Raw genomic sequence first — 23,853 nt, 5'->3', positions numbered from 1 at the left:
CCATGGGATCTTTTACATCGACCTGCGAGCAGACGGGGCCTCGGTTTAATGTCTCATCTGAAAGACGGCACCTCCGACAATGCAGCACTTCCTCAGCACTGCACTGGAGTGTCAGCCTAGATTTACGTGCACAAGTCCCTGGAATGGGACTTGAACCCACAACCTTCTGACTCGGGTGAGGGTGCTACCTACTGAGCCACAGCTGACACTTGTAGCACATTTACAAGTGCCCCCTTGTGAGGAGGCACAATTAATATAATAAATTAAATCTAATTTTGTAGAATGGCCTCCTTCTGTGCTGTATCATTCAGCCCATTGTCCTTGTGCCGCCTCTTTGAAAGTGTCATCCAATTAGTCCCTCACCCTTCTTTGTCCATCGCCCATCGCTTGGGCATGTTTCTTTAAAACTTGTAAATCCAGACTATAATGTTATTTGTGCCTACCAGACATTCTATTCCTTACGGTGCCCACCAATGTCCCTTGTAAACTGCACTCCCTCCCTGCTTCCCTCTTTCTCCCCACCCCCAGCCCCCAAGGCCCGGCCTGTTCAGTTTTTTGCACATGCGCGCTAGCTGCAATGTGAAAGTGGCCTGCGTGGGATCGTTCAGATGACTGCATGGCTGCATAGCTTAATGGGAACATTGGTGCTAGCTGGTCACGGAAGGCCATAAGCTCTATCTCCAGCAGAACAGATAGACTGAGGCTGCTTCACCAGTGTGGAAGTGCCACCTTTGGAATGAGTTGTTAAACAAAGTCACTCTTCTGGTTGACCTAATAGATCCCATGGCAGTATTCGAAGAACAGTAAGTTCTCCCGATGTCTTGGCCAACATTTATCCCTCCACCAGCATCACTAAAACAAAGTAACAAACTGGTTATCAATTAATTTGGGGTATGTGGGTACTTGCTGTGTGCAACTTGTTGGTCACATTTTGTCTACAAAACAACTTGAAAAATGTGTTGTTTGTGAAACACTTTGGGCAGCCCTGAAGCTATATATAAACGTAGGTTTTTTTTTAAACTGGAGGACAGTTGCTGTGTTTTTTTTCAGAACTTTCCAACTTGCCAGATTTCTGCTAATCTCTGATGCTGGAAATCTCAAGGAAAAGCAAAAAAACAGACGACATCATAGAAACATAGAAAATAGATGCAGGAGTAGGCCATTCGGCCCTTCAAGCCTGCACCGCCATTCAATAAGATCATGGCTGATCATTCCCTCAGTACCCCTTTCCTGCTTTTTCTCCATACCCCTTGATCCCCTTGGCTGTAAGGGCCACATCTAACTCCCTCTTGAATATATCCAATGAACTGGAACAAGAATCTGTGGAGAAAAGACAATTTAACATTATTGGTTACACAAAATGTTAATTTGTTTTTGCAGATGTTGACTCTAATTCGAGCATTTTCTTATTTTGTGATATTGATATCTTATGACTTAGTTTTCATAGTATATTTTGTATCAAACAAATCCTGAATTAATTTGGTTACATCTCGCCCATGCCTTAGAAACATAGAAATTTACAGCGCAGAAGGAGGTCATTCCAGCCCATCATGTCTTCGCTGGCTGACAAAGAGCCACACGCCCCTTGGTCAGCAGCCCTAAAGGTTACATATAAACCTATGAACGATGACGGAAAGGCAAAGAGCACCCAGCCCAACCAATCCGCCTCACAACAACTGTGACATCCCTTATGCCAAAACATTCTACAATTTCACCCCAACCGGAGCCATGTGATCTCCTGGGAGAGGCAAAAACCAGGCCAATTTAGCGAGAAAAAGTCTGGGAAAATTCCTCTCTGACTTATCCAGGCGATCAAAACTAGTCCAGGAGATCACCCTGGCCGTATTCTATTCCCTGCAGTACTTACTATTATATCTGCTCCATCCAACAAAAGGTCATCCAGTCTAATCCCAATTACCAGCTCTAGGTCCGTAACCCTGCAGTTTACGGCACTTATAAGTGCCCATCCAACCATCTCTTAAAAGTGGTGAGGGTTTCTGCATCCACCACTCTTCCAGGCAGCGAGTTCCTGATCCCCACAAACCTCTGCATAAAGAAGCCCCCCCCCCCTCAAATCCCCTCAACCTTCCACCAATCACCTTCAAACTATGCCCCCTCGTAATAGACCCCTCCACCAATGGAAATGGACCCTTACTATCCACTATGTCCAGGCCCCTCAATATTTTGTACACCTCAATGAGGTCTCCTCTCAATCTCCTCTGTTCCAATGAGAACAAACCCAGCCTATCCAATCTGTCCTCATAACTAAGATTCTCCATTCCAGGCAGCATCCTAGTAAATCTCCTCTGCACTCTCTCTAGTGTAATCACGTCCTTCCTATAATACGGTGACCAGAACTGCACAAAATATTGCAGCTGTGGCCTAACCAAAGTATTATACAATTTAAGCATCACCTCCCTGCTCTTGTATTCTATGCCTCGGCCAATAAAGGCAAGCTTTCCATATGCCGCCTTGATCACCTTATCCACCTGGCCTGCTACTTTCAGGAATCTGTGGGCAAGTACTCCAAAGTCCCTTTGTTCATCTACACTATTAAGCGGCCTACCGCTTAATGTGTATACTCTCCTTTATTAGCCCTCCCAAAGTGCATCACCTCAATCTTCTCTGAATTAAATTCCATTTGCCACTGCTCTGCCCACCTGACCAGTCGATTGATATCCTCCTGCAGCCCATGACTTTCCTCTTCATTATTAACCACACAGCCAATTTTAGTGTCGTCTGCAAACTCCCTATATTCAAATCTAAATTGTTGATATGTACCACAAAAAGCAAGGGTCCCAGTACTGAGCCCTGTGGAACCCCACTGGAAACATCCTTCCAGTCACAAAAACATCAATCAATCGTTATCCTTTGCTTCCTACTCCAAGCCAATTTTGGATCCAACGACACTTTGCCCTGTATTCCATGAGCTTTAACTTTCATGACCAGTCTACCATGTGGGAGCACATCAGTGAATCTTCATCCCTAACCCATGTGTTAGATCTGTATAATGTCCTTGAAAATTTTATAACATATGTATAATAATTATGTATAATAATGTTGCAGTCCTGTACCTGTATATTGTTTTATAAAAGTCTTTGGTCTGGGGCCACATCTTATCAGTATGATGCATTTATCCCCTGCTGAGCAGTCAAGGTCTAATATAATTTGTATTTTTAATTTCAAAATCGCCAAGTACAGTAGAATTCCAGCTAAGCTATATTTAGATGTTTGCTCGATTTAACTGTTGAAATAAGATTGTAACAGGGCTATTTTATCTTTGTTGCTTTGTTGTGTTGTTATAAGTATATGAGGCTGGACTTTCCACTTCACATCCCCATCTATGGCCCATATATTGCCCAAAACTGACCTCTATCGCCCATTTTGAGGAAAAAGTGGAAATTAGGCCAGAAAGATTACCAGAAAAATAAGCCCCCAAGTTTCGGCTCACTTCGCCGAGCTGATCGCCCACACATGGCTCATCCCAACTTTTGGCACATCGCCATCACAAGGCAGGGCTGATTGCTCACTGAGAACACGGCTGGGTAATAGTTGCTTTTCCCGGGCTTTACTGAAGGAAATGGCTACTACAGATGCCATTTTGAAGATTGGAGGAAGGGTGGAGGCAGGTAAAAAAATTGTGCTTAGATAGTTGAGTTATTTAAGGGTCCTGTATAGATAGATCTGCTCAGATGATTAATTATATTTAATTTTAATAATAGTAGCCTAGTGGATTAGGCATGTTTTAGTGAAAAGTGCATTTATACCAAGTGAAAATAATTATTGAAAGTAATGGGGCCTAGTGTTAGACTGGGGCTGGAATAGAGAATATTAGACTGAGATTTGTATACAGTGTTAGACTGGGGCTTGTATAGATTGAGTAGTTTAATAGATTGACATTCTTTAGTGAAAAGTGCATTTATAGCAAGTGAAAATAATTGATAGTGATGGGGCCTATGCTTTCTGCGCCATTACTCGTAACTGCTCACAAGCTGGTTTCTGAAAGGATCAATCGAAGAGATGGCAGAGTAATGTGCAGACAAAGGAGGCGAGCGTACAGCCAACGAAGGTACAAAGAAATGCAATCTTACCTCTTGTCTGAAAACGTGTGTCTTAGGAGGCTGCGCTTCCGGAAGGAAGTCATCGATGAGATTTGCTAGTTCATCAAGGGGGATCTGCAGCCTTCCAGCACCGCACTGTCCGTTGCGGTGAAGATTACTGCAGCCCTAGCCTTCTACGCATCAGGATCTTTTCAGGCTTCAGCTGGCGACATCTGTCATACCTCTCAGCACGCCATACACTGCTGCATTCGGCAGGTGACTGAAGCCCTTTACGCTTGCAGGATGGACTTTATAAGCTTCTCTATGACCAGGGAGGCACAGACCGGGAGGGCTTTGGGTTTCTTGAATAGCAGACTTCCCCAAAGTGCAGGGAGCAATAGACTGCACGCACATTGCCCTGAAACCCTCTTAAAGAACGTGGAGGTGTTTCGTAACCGAAAGGGATTCCACTCACTAAATGTGCAGCTTGTTGTCGACCACAACCAAATAATCATGACAGTAAATGCTACATTTCCTGGCAGCTTCCATGATGCGCACATCCTACTTGAGAGTGCTAGCCCTGACCTGTTTCTCAATCAGCCAGAAGGTCACGGTTGGATGCTGGGGGATAAGGGATATGGCCTTGCCAGTTGGCTGCTGACCCCACTGCGTAATCCCGTCACTGAAGCAGAGAAACATTACAATGAAAGCCACATAGCGACACGCAACATCGTCAAAAGACAATTGGAGTCCTAAAGCAGCGCTTCAGATGCCTGGACCAAAGCCCTCCTGGTCTGTGCCTCCCTGGTCATAGGGAAGCTTGTAAAGTACATGGTCCACCCTGAGTTTATTGTGATGTTGCATGCTGCATAACCTAGCTATAAGGAGAGAACAACTAATGCCAGATGGGGCTGCAGGTCCACCTCCAGGAGGGGAGACTGAAGAGCCAGCCGACGAGGAGCAAGAGGCGGAAGAAGAGGCTGGTGAAGATCTAGGGGAGGGCAATCAGCCTGGCGATCTAGCCATGGTTCCCCCACCCCCGTCCCCCGAAGACCAGTAGTCAGTGGCAGTTACACGGCTGCTAAGCTGTTGTGTCAGCAGCTCATTTACGAATGCTTTTCATGAACTTATGTTGAGGATGGTCACATTTACAGTTACAGTTAAGCAAAAGTTGCATTTGCATTGTCTGCACTAGCCTGGCATTTTCATTACTGCTTAACTTAAGTAAACTTTTGTTAGAATAATACAATGCACAACTAATGCAGAACAATTGTTAAAATGTCATGCTTAATGTAACTGAGAGAATGCACAACAGTTGTTAAACTCAGTAAAAAATGTTATTTAACAAAACGAATTATTAAAAATATTTTATCAACACCCTCTCCCCAGCCACCCCCCCCCCCAAAAAAAACCATGAACGCACGAACTAAAAAAAAAATTAACAATTATTATGAAAAAACAACCCCCCACCCCCTACCTGCAGCCACGTTTCCCTCCAGGTCCTTTCCCACCCTGTGTTTTAACACCACCTGCCCGTTTTGGTCCCCGCAGACCGAGACGAAGCTGGCATGCAGCGGGCAACGACCAGGAATTCCTGCCGTGGTGGTGGTGTGGGAGTGAAAGACTAAGCATGACGATGTTCATCTTCCGAGTCAGGAGGAACTGTATCCTCCGTACTCGCTTGAGTGCTAGGGGTCGCACTTTGAGCCAACACGACACCTTTAGGTGCAGCGCCCTGACCAGCCAGCAACGCATGCCGAAACGCATTGGTTGTGGCGGTCTGCTCTCGGATCCCCTATAAGGTCTGTTGTGCTAACCCAGTTTGCATGACGGACCAGTTGGAGAAGTTCGTGGAGAACTCATGGAACCCCTGGCTAAGCTCGCAATCTATCGCGACTGTCTCCCTGCACGTGGAGATCAAACACTCCGTCTGCCCTTCCCAGGTAGGCGATTGCTCACCTCACTGACCTGACCTCCTTGGGGTAGGTATGTGCAATATGTCGCATCTTGGCATCGCCAGCTGCACATTGCTTGGTCCCGGTGCCTCATCGCTCTCAATGGAGATGACCGCAGGTTCATCCACCCCCCCCCCCCCCCCGCCCCCACATCAATAGACGCCTCGTGCAGGAGCTCTAACTCTTTGTCCTGCTCCTCCTCCTCCTTCAGGTGAGGAAAGTGCTCCTGTTCCTCTAGCTCCTTTTTGTTCCTCCTGCTCCACCGATGAAGGTGCTGGTGCCGATTGCACATGTACCAGTGTATCAGGTTTACCTTAAAAACAGACATTTTTACAGAACTTATTCGAACATAACGGTGAACATTACCAAGAGATGTTACATATCAATACTTTTCACTACCCCAGAAAGCTGTAACTGCTGCAATACCTGCTTCTAATGATGAAATGACATGTTAGTACATCATAAGTACTTTAAGTATATTTAATTTTGCGTTATAATTACAGGACATTAGATCAGCTACATAAGTTTTTAATACTTAATACAGTTCGACAAATTACAAATTACTCACCTGACGCATGGCTGGGTTCAGCCAGACCATCGGTGGTGGTCGCATGGCTATCATGGCCAACCAGCGCGGCCGCACGCTCTTCAATTTCAGATAATGGCTACAGCTGAGCAGTGCTGCCCCCTGTCCGCCGTTGCTCGGCATAGTTGATAGATATCTTCTGCAAACGAGGAAAGAGCATGGCATGGCATGGCATAAGCTAATGGACTAGGTAGTATCTTGAGGTCACAACTGTTTAAAATGTTACATGCTGCTGATTCTGATCACTGTCCGGATTGTAACAAGGTTTACGTAATACTTTTAAGAATGACAAACTTAAATTCAATGCAGGCAATTCATTGTTATAATAAAAATTTGCATGCATGCATCAGTGAAATATTAAATATAAAATTTGAAATCGCAAATGCCACTTACTGTTAACATGGTTTAATACAAATAATGTTAAACTTGAATTAAATGCAGGACATTCATTGCGCTTAATAAAAATTTCCATGCAAAAGTAAAACATTAAATATAAATTATAAAATATTAAGTGCAAATTACTGTTACCATGGTTTAACTAATACATTCAAGAATTAGATTCAATGCAGGAGATTCATTGTTCTAATAAAAATTTGCATGCATCAGTAAAATATAAAATGCAATTTACTCTTGCTGCGGCCACCAAGCTGTTCCAGCGTTTTCTGCACTGATCAACCCCCCTCGCCTCATGGGATGCAGACGAAACCACGTCTGCAATCTCTGCCCAAATTTTTCGGTAGACACGGGGAGGAGGTTTCCCATGTGCACCCCGTGTCAAATTGGCCTACCCTCCTGGTATGCACCTCATTGACAAGGGCCCTCGTTCGCTAAAGGGTTTAGCCCTTTTCCTCTCAGTCTGAGGTCATTTTCAGATTGGTTATACAATTATTTAGATTTAAATGTAAATATAAAATTGGTAGTGCTGCAAATAAATCGACTAACGTTGCTTCCACTCCTCTCCTCGCTCCACTATCTCTCTGCCTTCTGAGATGTGTGGTGACCCCTGACCTTCCGAATCGCAGTAAAACCAGTCAGCCGGAAAAGAAAATCTCTCATGCGCAGAAGGCTGTTGCTAGAGAAGCTTTTGACTTCCTCATTCGGTGGGCAAACGTGACATCACCGAAAAATCAGATCGCCCATTCCACATCGCTAGCCTAAGGCCGAGTGGAAAATCGCAAAAAAAAAAATGGGATTATGTACCAGCGATCAGTAAGGCTGAGATGTCCTACATCACTGCATCAAGACCCATTTTTTTCGGGCAATGGCCACCTAGTGGAAAGTCTAGCCCATGGGCTTTTTCAGAGCAATCTTCAACACACTAAGAAACATTATTTCCATATAGTGGTTTGTAGATGTACACAATATTGCATGTGTCTGAAATGGGGACGATAGATGGGTGTGCAAGTGTTATTTGTTGCTACTTGATAATTAAGCAGCTGTCAACTGTTTCTGAATACGTTCATAGCCCTTACTTATGATGCAGTCTTTTCTGGAACTGGGGGTAATTGAACATAGCTCAACAGTCAGGAGGAAGGTGTCCTCCGGAAGAGCATCTGTTCATTGCAAGTTGAAATTACGAGTTGGTCGAAAGCAGGGGTGTCAACTGTATAGCCCGCAGTGTGTTGTGCTGCATTTTTGCAACGTGTGGGAATCCTCTGCGAGCTGCTTTGGTGCTTGAGTCATACATGCATATGATGGTCCTGATGTTGTGGTAGAGACAATGGTGACTGCGGAGATCAGCGGCTCACATCACTTCATGCTGTGGGTGAGTGAAGGTTGGGGTTAACTGGGCAATGGTTGGGTGCTGGCCAACTGTGACCTTTCTTTTGCGGCGCTGGGTCATTAGTGGCTGTGTGCAGGGATCTGTATGTCCTAAGATGGCTGCCACATTTGCCTACATAACCATAAACTGCATTTCAAAAAGTAAACCGTTGCCTGTGGAGCACTTTTGGATATCTTGAGGACATGAAAGACACTTAATAATTGCAAGTTCTTTCCTACACAGTCATATGAATAACATGCAGTACTTTATACTTATAATCTTTTATATGCATACTTTAAAGTCAGTTGCCTTATGTTTCAGTTTCCAACAGGACGTCGCCTCCTTTGTGATATCTATTGGCATGGAGTGTCTTTCCACGATGGTGAAGTTAGCCGCTCGGGTCAAGTCAACAAATTTCCAGGTACATCTCCAGTGATGTCATTTCTGTGACATAACATTGTTAACTTAACTAAAATCAAAATAGGAAGCTAATACATTTTGCAACTAAGAAAACATAAGTATAATTTCCTAATTAGTGCTCTGCAAAACTTAATTGGAGAGTAGCTGACAGGAAGCAATTTCCATTCCATTCCATTGTATCAGAGAAATACTCCTCATATGAAAATCAGTAGAATGCCAAAGGATGATCTGTAATTCTAGACAATAACTAATTGGATGAGTTAAATTTAAAAAATAAGTCGTATTCTTTTAATCTCTTCACTTTTTTTTGTAGCTTGAAAACTTCTTATAGCGTTTAAGCAACAATTGTAAATGGCCAGAAATCCCAGTTTCTCCTTCCCGCGGGCGTTTGGATTCTAGAAGCTGCCTGAAGCTGCTGCGCTCACGCGAGATCCCGGTCCTGAGGCCTCCCCTGACTACGCGTCGCAGCGCGTCCATGTCGGGTCATGCGCAGACCTGGAGCTGAAGTCACATGGCTCTGGGCATCCAATCAGGTACAGTATATTCTCATTCATAATAATGAGAACTCCGTAAGTTGGAGTTCCCATTATTATGAATGAGAAACAGTCCCCAAAACACACACAACCAATAATAAAAGATAGAAAAAATGAACAATATATTTTTTATAAATTTAAATTAGTTATGTATTTAAAAAAAATATATTCCGATTTATTAAAAAAAAAGTTTATTAATTATGGTTTAAAATAAACTTGCCATAGTGGAGAGGGTTTAAAAAAAATAAAATGTGTCCTGCCTGCCGTTTTGAGCTTCTTGCAAAAGTACAATTTAATCATGGGGGCAATACTGACAATGCTATACCTTGTGCAAGCCTTCTGCATGATGGTGCTGCGGAGGAGACAATTGATTCAACGTCATCGCATGAGGAACCTCCGAGCTCGTAGGATGATGGGCAGGAGGCCTTACCCACGTCGGGTATATCGAGTCAGGCGTTCATACCAGCACTTGAGTGATGCAGACTGTATGAGAAGGCTGTGTTTACGCAAAGAAGTTGTAACCAGGATCTGAGTTAGTAAAAGCAGACCTGCAACCTAGAAGCGTCAGGAGGACTGCTTTGTCAGTTGAAGTGAAGGTTATAGCTGCACTTTCATTCTATGCATCTGGATCGTTCCAAGCTACAACTGGGGATGTGTGTGCCATTTCTCAACATGCAACACATATCTGCATTCGGCAGGTGACTGCTGCACTATATGCCTGGAGGAATGACGACATAAAGTTCTCCATGACCACCCAGGCAATGCGTGAAAGGGCTGCAGCCTTCTCCAGGATTGCTGGCTTTCCAAAGGTACAGGGCTGCATTGATTGTACCCACATCGCCTTGCGAGCACCTTTTTGGAAGACTCCGAGATGTCCAGGAACTGAAAAGGCTTCCACTTCATTAATGTGCAGCTCGTGTGTGTCGCCCTGCATTGCATCAATCCTGCCCAGTGCTTTACCGGCCCAATTGGATGGAGCGGGACTGGTGACATCATACATGATGCATTTTAAGCTGGGATCCTTAAAGGGACCCTGGCCACATTACATTGTAAGTTTAATCTAACATAGTGCGTGTTGAATCTTTATTGTACAATAATATAAGTTATATATGAATGACAATTTTATTATTTTTTATCATTAGGTAATACAAATGATCAAGAACATAATTAAAAAGTACATTAATTGAGAAGTTATTGGTGCTTTAGTCACAAATCTATAGACTTTATATTAGTAACTTGTACAAATAAAATGTGTATGTATAGGCAAGACATAAAATTAAGTAGAATTTAAATGTAGTTGTAAAAGGGTGGATTTATAATATGCAAGTTTAGCAGAAGAGCTGCAGAAACCCTGACAAATAGCGTAAGTGGTGCTTAGTGTTTGTGGGATTTCTGCAGCTCTTCCGTTGAAGTTAACAATGGACAAGTGTGAAAACTTCTGCGGAAATTCTCAAGTTTCTAAATTAGTCATATTCAAGGACTGAAAGTAAATTGAACCAGTGGAATGAATGATGAGACTGAAATTGTAACGGTTGATGACTTGATTTAATGTGTAACTGAACAATCATAGTATATTGTGAGCAAAACCTGACCAGAAACAACAACAACAAATTTATTTAAATGGTGCATGTCATTTTTTATGTGATCAATTCACTGCAGCTACTGTTCAGTTGGAAGGCAACAGCTGAGATTGACCAGTGAAAAATTAACATTTACCAGTAGATTTTCAAGTAGTACAGAATCTCCATCAATCTGTTAACTGATGTAATCAACATGTTTTTATTTTGGTTTGTTTTCCAATCTGTCAAGTAATCAGTTGGAGCAGTGGCCATGGAACTCGCATCTCCGGTTAAGAGACGTGGTTCACGAGCTGTGTGAATCCCGTAGCCATGCAGGGAAATTTAAAAAGTAGGGGTAAAAAGGCTCTTTAGTGCCTGTAAAGTACCTCATAATGATTTCAATTGAGACCCCTGCCACTGCAGGTCAGGTCGGCTCCACGCTGACAGAAGCGCCTATGGGAAAGGCACGTGGGAGCGAGATGATAGCGGGTTCCCGACCCACTGTTCAAAAAAACAATTTTCCAATCCGCCACCCTGACACATTCACCCCCATTTGTCCATAAAGCCCAATCCTTACATAGACCATGTGCAATTTGTTTACACAGATTATTCTGAGGGAGGTGACCAGCCACAGCTAAAATTTTCAGGGAGATAAAACTTTAATTTCTGCCAAATTCCCAAAAGGCAATTGAATGATTGTTTATGACGTCAATTTCCTGGTATGATCAGCAACTTGCACCGTACTCAAAATGCAGTTTTGTGTCCTGAACTTCCCGTTACAAACTTACTCCATAATTTCCTGGAAAAGTAATTTGAATATGCTGCAGCAAACATAATGGCAAATCAGGGACTTCAAGTGGCGCAGTCAGTAACTTACCCAATCTGCATCAATGAACTAATTTTAGCAGATCGATATTGGCATGACCTTAGTCATAGAATTCTGAATCCTCTCCAAATACTGAATTCAGATTTTAGGAACATTCCATGATACAGATGTTGTTTTTTGTTGTTGCTCAGATTGGTTCAGAGGTAACCAACAAGCTGCCTCGAGAGGCGCAACCAGTGCCTGCAGCGAGCCAGAATTGATCAGTTAAGGCCCGAGGCCCAAATTCAAACGTGCATCAAGCCTCCAGCTTCTGGTGTGTGCTGCAAGCACGCCCACCATTGAGCCGCGAAACGGACATCAACTAATATCTCTCTCATCAGTGGAATGTGTAGACACTTCAATGTCCTATAACGTGCAGGCAATATCCATTAAACCGAACATGAAATGGTGCATAAAAAATGTTTTGGCATGGCCGCGATTTTCCCTACTGTGGTGGGCAGTGTCGGTGGCAATTGCCGGCTCCAGCCCGCTGTCCAAAATGATTTTCCCCTGATTGGGTTTTAAGCCTGCCCAGCACGTTTACCGGCCAATTGAAGGAAACAGTTCACAAGAACATAAATAGGAGCAGGAGTAGGCCACCTGGCCCCTTGAGCCTGCTCCACCATTTAATAAGATCATGATCTGATCATGGATTCAGCTCCACTTCCCTGCCTGCTCCACATAACCCTTTATTCCCTGATGACACCATTTGATGGTGCATCATGCGCAAATTTAATTTGACAGTTGTGCTGTCAGTGTTCTAAAGCATTGAGGTGCTGCAAACACTGGTGAGCACTGCTCAGAGGTGCACAGCTGCACCCAGGCTCACCCATGACTTCCTCCATATGCTTATGGAGGGAGTCACAGCACGCAATGAGTGGAAGAGACCTCCCCTGGAGACCAATGCAGCCTGGTTGCACATTGCACAGGAGGACACAAGCAGGGATGTCGTCAGGAGGATCAGACTGCAGTGCTACAAGCCTTTCAATGATCTCAGTAGATCATGAAACGTTACTGCAAACCCACACTCCACCTCATTCTACTGTGCCACTTATCACATCCCCATCACTGCTTTCCCTACCTGCTCCAGCACATCCTTACTCGCATCAAGTTACCTTGCACCTCCGCCCATTCCCCCTCTAAATTATCACTTTCCCATCTCATAGAAACATAGAAAATAGGTGCAGGAGTAGGTCATTCAATGAGTTCATGGCTGAACATGCAACTTCAGTACCCCATTCCTGTTTTCTCGCCATACCCCTTGATCCCCCTAGTAGTAAGGACTACATCTAACTCCTTTTTGAATATATTTAGTGAATTGGCCTCAACAACTTTCTGTGGTCGAGAATTCCACAGGTTCACCACTCTGGGTGAAGAAGTTTCTCCTCATCTCGTTCCTAAATGGCTTGCCCTTTATCCTTAGACTGTGACCTCTGGTTCTGAACTTCCCCAACGTTGGGAACATTCTTCCTGTATCGAACCTGTCTTAAACCCGTCAGAATTTTAAACGTTTCTATGAGATCCCCTCTCATTCTTCGGAACTCCAGTAAATACAAGCCGAGTTGATCCAGTCTTTCTTGATATGTCAGTCCCGCCATCCCGGGAATCAGTCTGGTGAACCTTTGCTGCACTACCTCAATAGCAAGAATGTCCCTCCAGTTAGGAGACCAAAACTGTACACAATACTCCAGGTGTGGCCTCACCAAGGCCCTGTACAACTATAGTAACACCTCCCTACCCCTGTACTCAAATCCCCTTGCTATGAAGGCCAACATGCCATTTGCTTTCTTTAACCGCCTGCTGTACCTGCATGCCACCCTTCAATGACTGATGTACCATGACACCCAGGTCTCGTTGCACCTCCCCTTTTCCTAATCTGTCACCATTCAGATAATAGTCTGTCTCTCTGTTTTTACCACCAAAGTGGATAACCTTACATTTATCCACATTATACTTCATCTGCCATGCATTTTCCCACTCACCTAACCTATCCAAGTCGCTCTGCAGCCTCATAGCATCCTCCTCGCAGCTCACACTGCCACCCAACTTAGTGTCATCCGCAAATTTGGAGGTACTACATTTAATTCCCTTGTCTAAATCACTAATGTACAATGTAAACTGCTGGGGCCCCAGCACAGAACCTTGCGGTATCCCACTAGTCACTGCCTGCCATTCTGAAAAGTACCCATTTACTCCTACTCTTTGCTTCCTGTCTGGCAACCAGTTCTCAATTCATGTCCGCACACTACACCCAATCCGATGTGCTTTAACTTTGCACATTAATCTCTTGTGTGGGACCTTGTCGAAAGCCTTCTGAAAGTCCAAATACACCACATCAACTGGTTCTCCCTTGTCCACTCTACTGGAAACATCCTCAAAAAATTCCAGAAGATTTGTCAAGCATGATTTCCCTTTCACAAATCCATGCTGACTTGGACCTATCATGTCACCACTTTCCAAATGCGCTGCTATGACATCCTTAATAATTGATTCCATCATTTTACCCAATACCGATGTCCGGCTGACCGGTCGATAATTCCGTTTTCTCTCCCTCCTTTTTTAAAAAGTGGGGTTACATTGGCTACCCTCCACTCCATAGGAACTGATCCAGAGTCTATGGAATGTTGGAAAATGACTGTCAATGCATCCGCTATTTCCAAGGCCACCTCCTTAAGTACTCTAGGATACAGTCCATCAGGCCCTGGGGATTTATCGGCTTTCAATCCCATCAATTTCCACAACACAATTTCCCGACTAATAAGGATTTCCCTCAGTTCCTCCTTCTTACTAGACCCTCTGACCCCTTTTCTATCCGGAAGGTTGTTAGTGTCCTCCTTAGTGAATACCGAACCAAAGTACTTGTTCAATTGGTCTGCCATTTCTTTGTTCCCCGTTATGACTTCCCCTGATTCTGACTGCAGGGGACCTATGTTTGTCTTTACTAACCTTTTTCTCTTTACATATCTATAGAAGCTTTTGCAGTCCGTCTTAATGTTCCCTGCAAGCTTCCTCTCGTACTCTATTTTCCCTGCCCTAATCAAACCCTTTGTCCTCCTCTGCTGAGTTCTAAATTTCTCCCAGTCCCTGGGTTCGCTGCTATTTCTGGCCAATTTGTATGCCACTTCCTTGGCTTTAATACTATCCCTGATTTCCCTTGATAGCCACGGTTGAGCCACCTTCCCTTTTTTATTTTTACGCCAGACAGGGATGTACAATTGTTGCAGTTCATCCATGCGGTCTCTAAATGTCTGCCATTGCCCATCCACTGTCAACCCCTTAAATATCATTCGCCAATCTGTCCTAGCCAATTCACGCCTCATACCTTCAAAGTTACCCTTTAAGTTCTGGACCATGGTCTCTGAATTAACTGTTCATTTCTCCATCCTAATGTGGAATTCCACCATATTATGGTCACTCTTCCCCAAGGGGCCTCGCACAACGAGATTGCTAATTAATCCTCTTATTACACAACACCCAGTCTAAGATGGCCTCCCCCCTAGTTGGTTCCTTGACATATTGTTCTAGAAAACCATCCCTTATGCACTCCAGGAAATCCTCCTCCACCGTATTCCTTCCAGTTTGGTTAGCCCAATCTATATGCCTATTAAAGTCACCCATGATAACTGTGCAACTTTATTGCATGCACCCCTAATTTCCTGTTTGATGCCCTCCCCAATATCACTACTACTGTTTGGAGGTCTCTACACAATTCCCACTAACGTTTTTTGCTCTTTGGTGTTCTGCAGCTCTACCCATATAGATTCCACATCATCCAAGCTAATGTCCTTCCGAACTATTGCATTAATCTCTTCTTTAACCAGCAATGCTACCCCACCTCCTTTTCCTTTTATTCTATCCTCCTTGAATGTTGAATACCCTTGGATGTTGAGTTCCCAGCCCTGATCATCCTGGAGCCACGTCTCTGTAATCCCAATCACATCATGTCTGTTAATACCTATTTGCACAGTTAATTCATCCACCTTATTATGGATACTCCTTGCATTAAGACACAAAGCCTTCAGGCTTGTTTTTTTTTTTTAAACACACTTTGTCCCTTTCGAATTATGATGTAGTGTGGCCCTTTTTGTTTCTTGCCTTTGTTTACTCAGCCTTCCACTATTGCTTTTACCTTTCTACCATCTGTTTCTCACTCCATATTACTTCACCCTGTCTCTCTGCATAGGTTCCCATCCCCCTGTCATATTAGTTTAAGCACTTCCGAACTGCATTAGCAAATGTTACCCCCAGGACATCAGTTCCAATCCTGCCCAAGTGCAGACCGTTCCTTTTGTGTAGGTCCCACTTCCCCCAGAACTGGTTCCAATGTCCCAGGAATTTGAATCCCTCCCCCTTGCACCACTGCTCAAGCCACGTATTTATTCTAACTATCCTGCTCCCTCTACTCTGATTAGCACGTGGCACTGGTAGCAATCCAGAGATTACTACCTTTTGAGGTCCTACTTTTTAATTTAACTCCTAGCTCCCTAAATTCAGCTTGTAGGACCTCTTCCTGCTTCTTACCTATATCGTTGGTACCTTCATGTACCACGACAACTGGCTGTTCACCCTCCCTCTCCAGAATGCTCTGCAGCTGCTCCGAGACATCCTTGACCCTTGCACCAGCCACCCCTCACACTTGTCCTCATCCTAGCCCAATCAGACCAACTAACAACACACAAGAGTAGGCACTTGCATGTTTTATGTAATGTTCATGTAAAGTTTCTGTTAAAGTGGTGCCAAACATTGAAACCTTTATTTTCAACACTTTGCCTTCTTGCACAGATCTGTGTGCACCTTTGGAAGTGGATTGCAGCGAATGGTGAGGCATAAGGGTACCCCCTGAAATGGTGATGGTCGTGAAAGGAATGTCTTGGACATTGTAGGGATGTTTTATGGTGTTTGTGTGGGGTGGTGCCAACCTGGCGCATTGTGGCAGCCAGGGTGTACAGCATCAAGTCAAGTAAATCAGGCCATGGTAAGGCCATCACTGGCGTCCAGGGCAGTAATGTGGTCGGGTGCTGATGCCCTGTGTCCTGTGCAGCATCAGTTGATTGGGGAGAAGATTGGTGCTGCTGGTGTTGAGGCTGATCGTGGTGTGATTCGGAGGCCCAAGGTGTGAGAGTTTGAAGGATACTGATGCTGATGTAATAGATGGCAGGTGAACTTGAGATCACAAATGTGATCTGTCAATAGGGAGAGATGTTGTTCTAATGAGCTGATACAGGATAGTGTTGGAAATAGCTAAGTTAATGCTATCTCTGGTTACTTTAATAATCAGGATTGACTAAACCAATCTGGTGGCTATATTGTGTTTATTTGGAGTTTGAGACGGAATGTCACACATTAGTTGTACAGCAAAACATACAAGTAACTGATGTAGCTCGGATCGGACAAACAGCTGGTGTACGTGCAATTCTTTGGCTTGCAGCCTCTTTCTCTTCATCTAGAGCTTCCTTCGGTAAAGCATGGGATCACTGAGTGTTTGACCAGCCAAACCTCTGTTTCGCTCTCCCCTCACACCATTTGTGTAGACAACCTTGAGGTGGCTACTTTTATTCTTGGGGGTTGGTTGTCATGACATGGGATATTGACAAGACCTTTTGACCTATAGAGATTCTCCACAAACCTTAATACCCAATGAGGCTTCTAGTTCGTTCTTTTTGTGTCAAAGCCTGCCCTAAAAATGTCTCCTGTTCTTGGCCCATTGTCTTCTTTATACTTTCTTGAAGATGCCTTCCTGTGGAATTCATTTCATCTCTCTTGTCCCTATTTTCTCTGGTACAATCCTGAAGCTCAAACCAGAAAACTGCTCGCTTCAGAATCATTATCTCCTTTACGACGTAGCAACTTGTTTACATTAACTCCTAAAACATCTATCCATTCTAAGTCTTTCTATAACAAACTGTCTTAAAGATACATAAACAAAGTTGAAATCCTAACTTGAAAACAACAGATAAAGGTTGTCATAGTGCAGAATGCTATAACATCTCAGCATGGTACCAAAACATTAGCATATCTGAGCTTCTAATACCAATCTGAGGAGACATTTCGGCTCCAATTCGAACAATGATTTAAACACAGCATTCTTTGCGTCACAATTTTAGTTGCATCACCATATACATTTTGGGGACACCTGATTTCTAACAGAGAGTTTACTTCAGACACTTGCAACCTGCATAAAGCTCAATCTGTTTTCCAAATGCAGTAAGCAACAGCTTCTGAGCTTGGAAAGTGAACAGCTGTGACATGAGAGCTTTTATAGCACATTTGTAGCTGCCAAGTATGATTCCATGGTCATACAACTCCCGACCTGCTTGCCTAAGTGCTCCCCGAGCAGCGTGGACCCTGTGGGTGACCTCGTAAAATGTAAAGGCGAGCTCAAAATACTTCTTAACAAAGTCATAATGACCTAAATTGCCTCCCCTGCCGCTGCCTGTCTGCTCAGTGCAAACAGACCTGATATCTAGGAAAGATGTATGGCGGTGGGTTAACAACGGGGTCCTGGCCCATTGTCAACCCCCTCCCCCGATAAATTCTCCCCCGCCCCCCCTCAAGAGTGGGTTTTAGCTAAGAATTAAAAACTTAAGAGCAGAAATGGAGTTTTACTTAATCAATTATTTTGAATTCATGAATTTAAATTAATTTGCTTGCAGTTATTTTTTCAGTTTAAGTGGCCTGCAGTAAGAAAACTAGTATAAATCCAGGAAATTTTTGATTGACATTGGGGGGAAAAGCTTTGATCAATTTAGCAGGGTTTCAGCGAGTATATTGGTGGAGTGGTACAAAAGTTCACTCTTTAATTAAATTATGGCACGGTGCAAATATTGGCATAATTCACCCAGGCCATTTTGCAGAGTAAACCCAGCACTTGACCCTTGGGTCAAGTGTCCAAGAAATTCTAGGCTACTCCAACCTCCCAACCCAGACTGCTTAACCTCAATCAGTTGCATTCTGCTGACAACAGAGAAGCACATTCACTCAGTTCCATCAGCTGAATAAATATGCTAAATGTGAATCCTCTTTTTTTCAATAAATTTGGCAAACTTTTATCTGGCAGCAGCTTGTAACCAAGTAAATGAATGCTGCACAATAACCACTTCAGTAATAGCATTATCAGGGGGGGACCTTTTTTAAAAATCTGAAAGCTAATTATTTTAACTTGTATGGTAAATGTAGCATCCTATGACTTTGGTCATTGATTTTTAATGTTAAATAGGATGCGATCTCAGCAGATCCCTAGCTTTGTTAAATTTGAAACATGGACAGTATTAATGTTAGGTAAACAAACCTGAATGTCAGTAACAGATCAAATACTTTATGCTCCTTATTCACTGGATCATTAACTATGCTCCATACTATAGAACTTGTATGATAAAGGCATCTATTGGCAGTTAAAGTATATTGCAGTGCTTTTTGATACTTGAATCCAGTGGATGCATTCATGCATCGAAAAATGCAAAAATAGTTTTGGAACAATTTGAGGCCTGAAAATTGGGAATTGCGGCCGATTTCATTTTTGGAGAATTAATGTCAACTGATGTTGGACATTAGTTTTGGAGGTGGAATTTGTATATCTTCAATGTGATTTTGCAAATAAGCTACAATATAGATCAGTGGTGACTGATGAGCTTTATATTAATGTAACTTGCATTTATATAGTGTCATTAATTTGATGTCGCAAATTAACATAGTAAAACGCCTCAAGGTGCATCACATGAGTATTATAGGACAAAGGACAAACATTGACACAACTACACGAGATACAATCGAACAGGTGACCAAAAGCTTGGTCAAAGTGGTAGGTTTTAAGGAGCATCTTAAAGGAGGGTAGGGAAGTTTATCTAGGGAATTCCAGAAGGAAAGTGGTATATTAATACAAACTGGGCGGTGGCGGGGGGAATAAAAACACTAAAGTTAATCCTAACTTAGGGTTATGGGTTTCAATTTTCCCCAATGCTGTTTTTTGGCATATTGCTAGAGTTACGCCCATTCTTTTTGGTCTCAACTACACCAAAAAAAAACTTTAAAGTTTCCCCATTCTAATTTTTGAAATTGGCACCGTGCAGCCTGTCCTTTACGTTTTTGGGGTGGAGCCTAATGTCTGCGCCGTAAAAGGGATGCCCTCCCCCGCTTCTGCACATGTGCGGGAAAAAAAAATGATGTTTTTTTATGTGTCATGTACACTTCCCGGTCATTATTCAGCCATTTTTAAAGAGACAGTTGTGTCTGAGAGCTTTAATTCTGAGGGGTGTGTGAGAACTTTAATTCTGATTGGGGAAAAAATCAGAGCTGCAATATGCAACGCAGCTCAAGGACCAAGAATTTCTCACAGGATGAAGTGGAGGCTCTGGTTACTGTCATTGAGACAAGATGGCATGAGCTGGACACCAGCAGAGGTCAAATAAAAGTTTCATCAAAAGAAATGAAGAAACGCTGGAACCAACTTTCACAAGATTACTGCGCAGTGGTGACCACCCCGAGGTCTGGAGGCCAGTGCAGAAAGAAGTGGCAGGACCTTGGTCAAGCAGTTAGTACAAGTAATAATTTCATTTATTCACTGAAATTGTAAATGTGACCATCTGTATGTCCCAACCAGCAGAAAGACATCCTCTAAGGTTATATTTTCATCTTTGCAGAGGAAGATGACACACAACAAAAGAGAGAGAACTCTGAACAGGAGGAGGCCCAGCAAATCTGCACCCACTGACACCCGTGGAAGAGGGGGGTCGCTGCTTTGATAGGCCCTGCCTGGAGAAAAGCAACCATCACTGCACAAGCTGGGCCCATACTCGAGAGAGAAGGTAAGTCCTGCAAATTCCAGTCTGACTTTGCTAAATGTTAAGTACTGCATGGGCTAGCCGTGCTTTGGTTCATGGGGTGTCTCCGTCAGCTACGCTTCGGTTGATGCAATGTGCTATCATTCATCGTGGTCCTTCAAATGGGCCTGCTGCCTGCGCTGTGTGAGCCTACTCATGCCACCCTGCCATCTCCTCTGCTGCTAATCATTTGTCTGTTCTGTTATATTTTGCAGAACTTGAGGCCAACTCTGACGAGGCTGAGCCGATGCAGAAGATGATTCAGACGCGGACGAACCTAAAGAGGAAAACATCTTCCAATCCCACCTTCCAGACTAAGAGCATGGGGGTGAGGGGGAGGATGAAGCCCCCACTGTTATACTCACTCTGGAGGAGCTGCTGGTGCTGCCCATTAAGGTGCTAGCCCCTTTCCTGAGTGGTGCGAGTGTTGGAACATTTCATGATTTCACACTGTCCGAGGCTGCAGGTTCCAGTGGGGTGCAGCGAGCCACATTCGGGGTGAGGAGGGGAAGGAGAGCTCAACAGCGGTCTCCTGAAGTGCAGGATGTAACAGATGTGGTTCAGATGACCTTACGCGATCATTCCTGGACATCATCAATGGGGTGGGTGATGAGGTGTCGGGAGAAGTAACAACACTCACGTGAGAAATGGGAACACTGACCGGGCACATTAGGGATGGAATGTCGCAAGTGGCTGATGCACTGTCGGTGAACATTAGGGAGGGAATGTCACAGGTAGCTGCTGCAATAAGGGAACACGCCCAGACCCCGTGGCCATTGACGGAATCAACTGCCACTCCCACTCCAATCCCCAGACCAACCTTTGAAGAGGCCCAAGCCGGGCCTTCCACATAACCGCCTGCCTCCCCCCCCCCCCCCCCCCACCGCCCACCCCACCCCAACAAGAAGTGCGCATTACCCGAGATTATCGAAAGAATAAGCTTGGTACCAACCCGAGAAACGCTGCGCCACTGCCTGCAGGCAGGGGTGGAGTCACCAAGACCATGCGCAGCGGGCGGATTTAGAATAAGGTGGAGCAGAATAAAATATATTTTAAATAATAACTGAATTATTTCCATTATTAACGCAACGCAACACAACATTATGGAACCGGTCCAAACAGTAAATGTGGTCCATTTGGAATAGTTGCCGCTGAGCCTTCAGGCAGCAAAGCGTTCACTGATGAGCTGCTGGCGCAAGGCTCGAACTATTGTTAAAGGGGCACGATGGCCTGCCCTCCTCTGCCGTCATGCTCTGGGTTCAGATAGTTGCATGCCTTCTTCGTCGTCCTCCTCATCACCATCAGCCACTCTCGCCTTGGGTGGGTTTTCTACTACTAGCTGCTGCTGCCCCATGGTGGCTAAGTTGTGCAGCAGACAACAGGGAACTGACGACAATCTCAAGGGAGTATTGCAAGTAGCTTCTGGAATGGTCCTCTTTCATGCTGCGCATCGCAATGTGCAACATGTCGTATTCCTGGTCAGCTTCCATCTGGGTTACACGTAGGGGTGTCATGAGCCAGGTGGCGAGGCCGTACCCTTTGTCCCCCAGCAGCCAGCTCTGCCCTTCTGGCTACTGCTGAAACATGGCAGATATAGCGCTCTTGCATACCCCTTGATTCCCTTAACCGTAAGGGCCATATCTAGCTCCCTCTTGAATATATCCAATGAATTGGTATCAACAACTCTCTGCGGCAGGGAATTCCACAGGTTCACAACTCTGAGTGAAGAAGTTTCTCCTCATCTCAGTCCTAAATGGCCTACCCCTTATCCTAAGACTATATCCCCTGGTTCTGGACTTCCCCAACAGAGAGAACATTCTTCCCGCATCTAACCTGTCCAGTGCAATCAACTGCCATGATGCGATGCATGTCATCACAGCCGAGCTGCACGTTCATTGAGTGGAAGTCTTTTCTGTTCCTGTACATCTCTGAATCTTCCAAAGGTGCTCACAAGGTGATGTGGGTACAATCAATGCAGCCCTGTATCTTGGGGAAGCCAGCAATCCTGGATAAGCCCACAGCCCTGTCACACTGCCTAGGCAGTCATGAGGAACTTTATGGAATCATTCCTCCAGGCATATAGTGTAGTAGTCACCTGCCGAATGCAGGTATGTGTTGCATGTTGAGAAATGGTGCACACATCCCCAGTTGTGGCCTGGAATGATCCAGATGCATTTATTAACTCTCCGATCTCGGTTACAACTTCTTTGCGGAAATGCAGCCTTCTCACACAGTCTGCATCACCTTGGGTGCAGGTATGAACCCTATCTCGATATACCCGATGTGGGTAAGGCCTCCTGCCTGTCATCCTACATGCTCTGAGGTTCCTCGGGTGATGCTGCCTAAACAATCTTCTCCGCAACACCATCATGCAGAAGACTTACACAAGGTATGGTATTGTCAATATTGCCCCCATAATTGTAGCGCTGCAACAAACTCAAAACAGCAGGACATAGCACTCGCACACTCTTCCCTCTCCCTCTCCAAGGTGCACGCCCTAGTATGGACCACACCCTGGTCTGCGCATGCGCAAATAGGCTTAGAACAGGAGGGTAGGCATTCAATGAAGACATTTGAGGCAACAAAGTCGAATGCAATTCTTTAATATTAGATTTTTTTCAAAGTACCACCCCACCACCGAACGTCTCCTCAGCGGGCTCGAGGGTCGGAGCGTCGGCTCGCAGAATCGTTCCCTTGTCCGACCATGGGCTTGGCTTCCAAATGCCCCCCCCAACCTGGCTTCTTTTGAAGCTGCTGAGGTGGCCAGTATTGAGGATGAAAACCAAGCTTCTAGAAATTGATAATTTATCGCCGAAAGGTTCCCATCCCTTTTATATAAGTGGCTGGCAGTTCAGTTTGGCTTCCACAGCCCCCCCCCCCCCCACCCCCGGGCTTCTTTTAAAACTGAGCTCGTGTCTGGCGAGGGAGCAATTCTGCAGGCCACGCTCCGACCCTCGAGAACGGGTGAGGAGACATTTGGTGGTGGGGTGGTACTTTTTAAAAAAAAAAATCTAAAATTAAAGAATGGCATTAGACTTCCAATTTCTCCCTTTGAACTTTGAAAAAAAATTAAGATTTATGATGCATATTCTCTGCCTACTTGACCTCCAAAACTTCGGCTAAAAACAATGGCGTGTTTCTGCGCGATTTTGTAATGTGTGCTGGTTTTTCTTAAGTGCACAGAAGATTTTTTGGGAGTGGTCACATACGCCATCCTTGGAAAAATGTTAAGTTGGCCAAACTTGCTTAAATGTGGAAAAACTGGCGCAGACATCAGATTATGACCCCGATGACGCAAAAAATGGTACCTAACTGAA

At 44.4% G+C, this 23,853-nt stretch overlaps 1 protein-coding gene and 1 long non-coding RNA gene across 4 annotated transcripts in view; one reads left to right on the top strand and one right to left on the bottom strand.

Moving 5' to 3' along the window:
• Nucleotides 1-23,853, top strand: part of ttll11 (tubulin tyrosine ligase-like family, member 11) — a 247,625-nt gene that overhangs the window by 974 nt on the left and 222,798 nt on the right. For all 3 annotated transcript variants that reach the window (XM_070862612.1, XM_070862616.1, XM_070862611.1), the window contains exon 2: nucleotides 8,665-8,764. In XM_070862612.1, coding sequence (XP_070718713.1) covers nucleotides 8,665-8,764 — 100 coding nt within the window. The remainder of the gene's footprint in view (nucleotides 1-8,664; nucleotides 8,765-23,853) is intronic.
• LOC139232437 (uncharacterized) overlaps nucleotides 6,226-23,853 on the bottom strand; it is a 51,562-nt gene continuing 33,934 nt past the window's right edge. The window contains exons 3-5 of the long non-coding RNA XR_011588005.1: nucleotides 8,638-8,787; nucleotides 6,564-6,720; nucleotides 6,226-6,308 (exon numbers count right to left, since the gene is read on the bottom strand). This is a non-coding gene — a long non-coding RNA (uncharacterized lncRNA). The remainder of the gene's footprint in view (nucleotides 6,309-6,563; nucleotides 6,721-8,637; nucleotides 8,788-23,853) is intronic.

Source organism: Pristiophorus japonicus, chromosome 20, assembly GCF_044704955.1.
Source record: "Pristiophorus japonicus isolate sPriJap1 chromosome 20, sPriJap1.hap1, whole genome shotgun sequence".
Taxonomy (NCBI): Eukaryota; Metazoa; Chordata; class Chondrichthyes; family Pristiophoridae; genus Pristiophorus; species Pristiophorus japonicus.
Note: the sequence above shows the minus strand (reverse complement) of the source record. Positions and strands in the feature narration are given on the sequence as shown.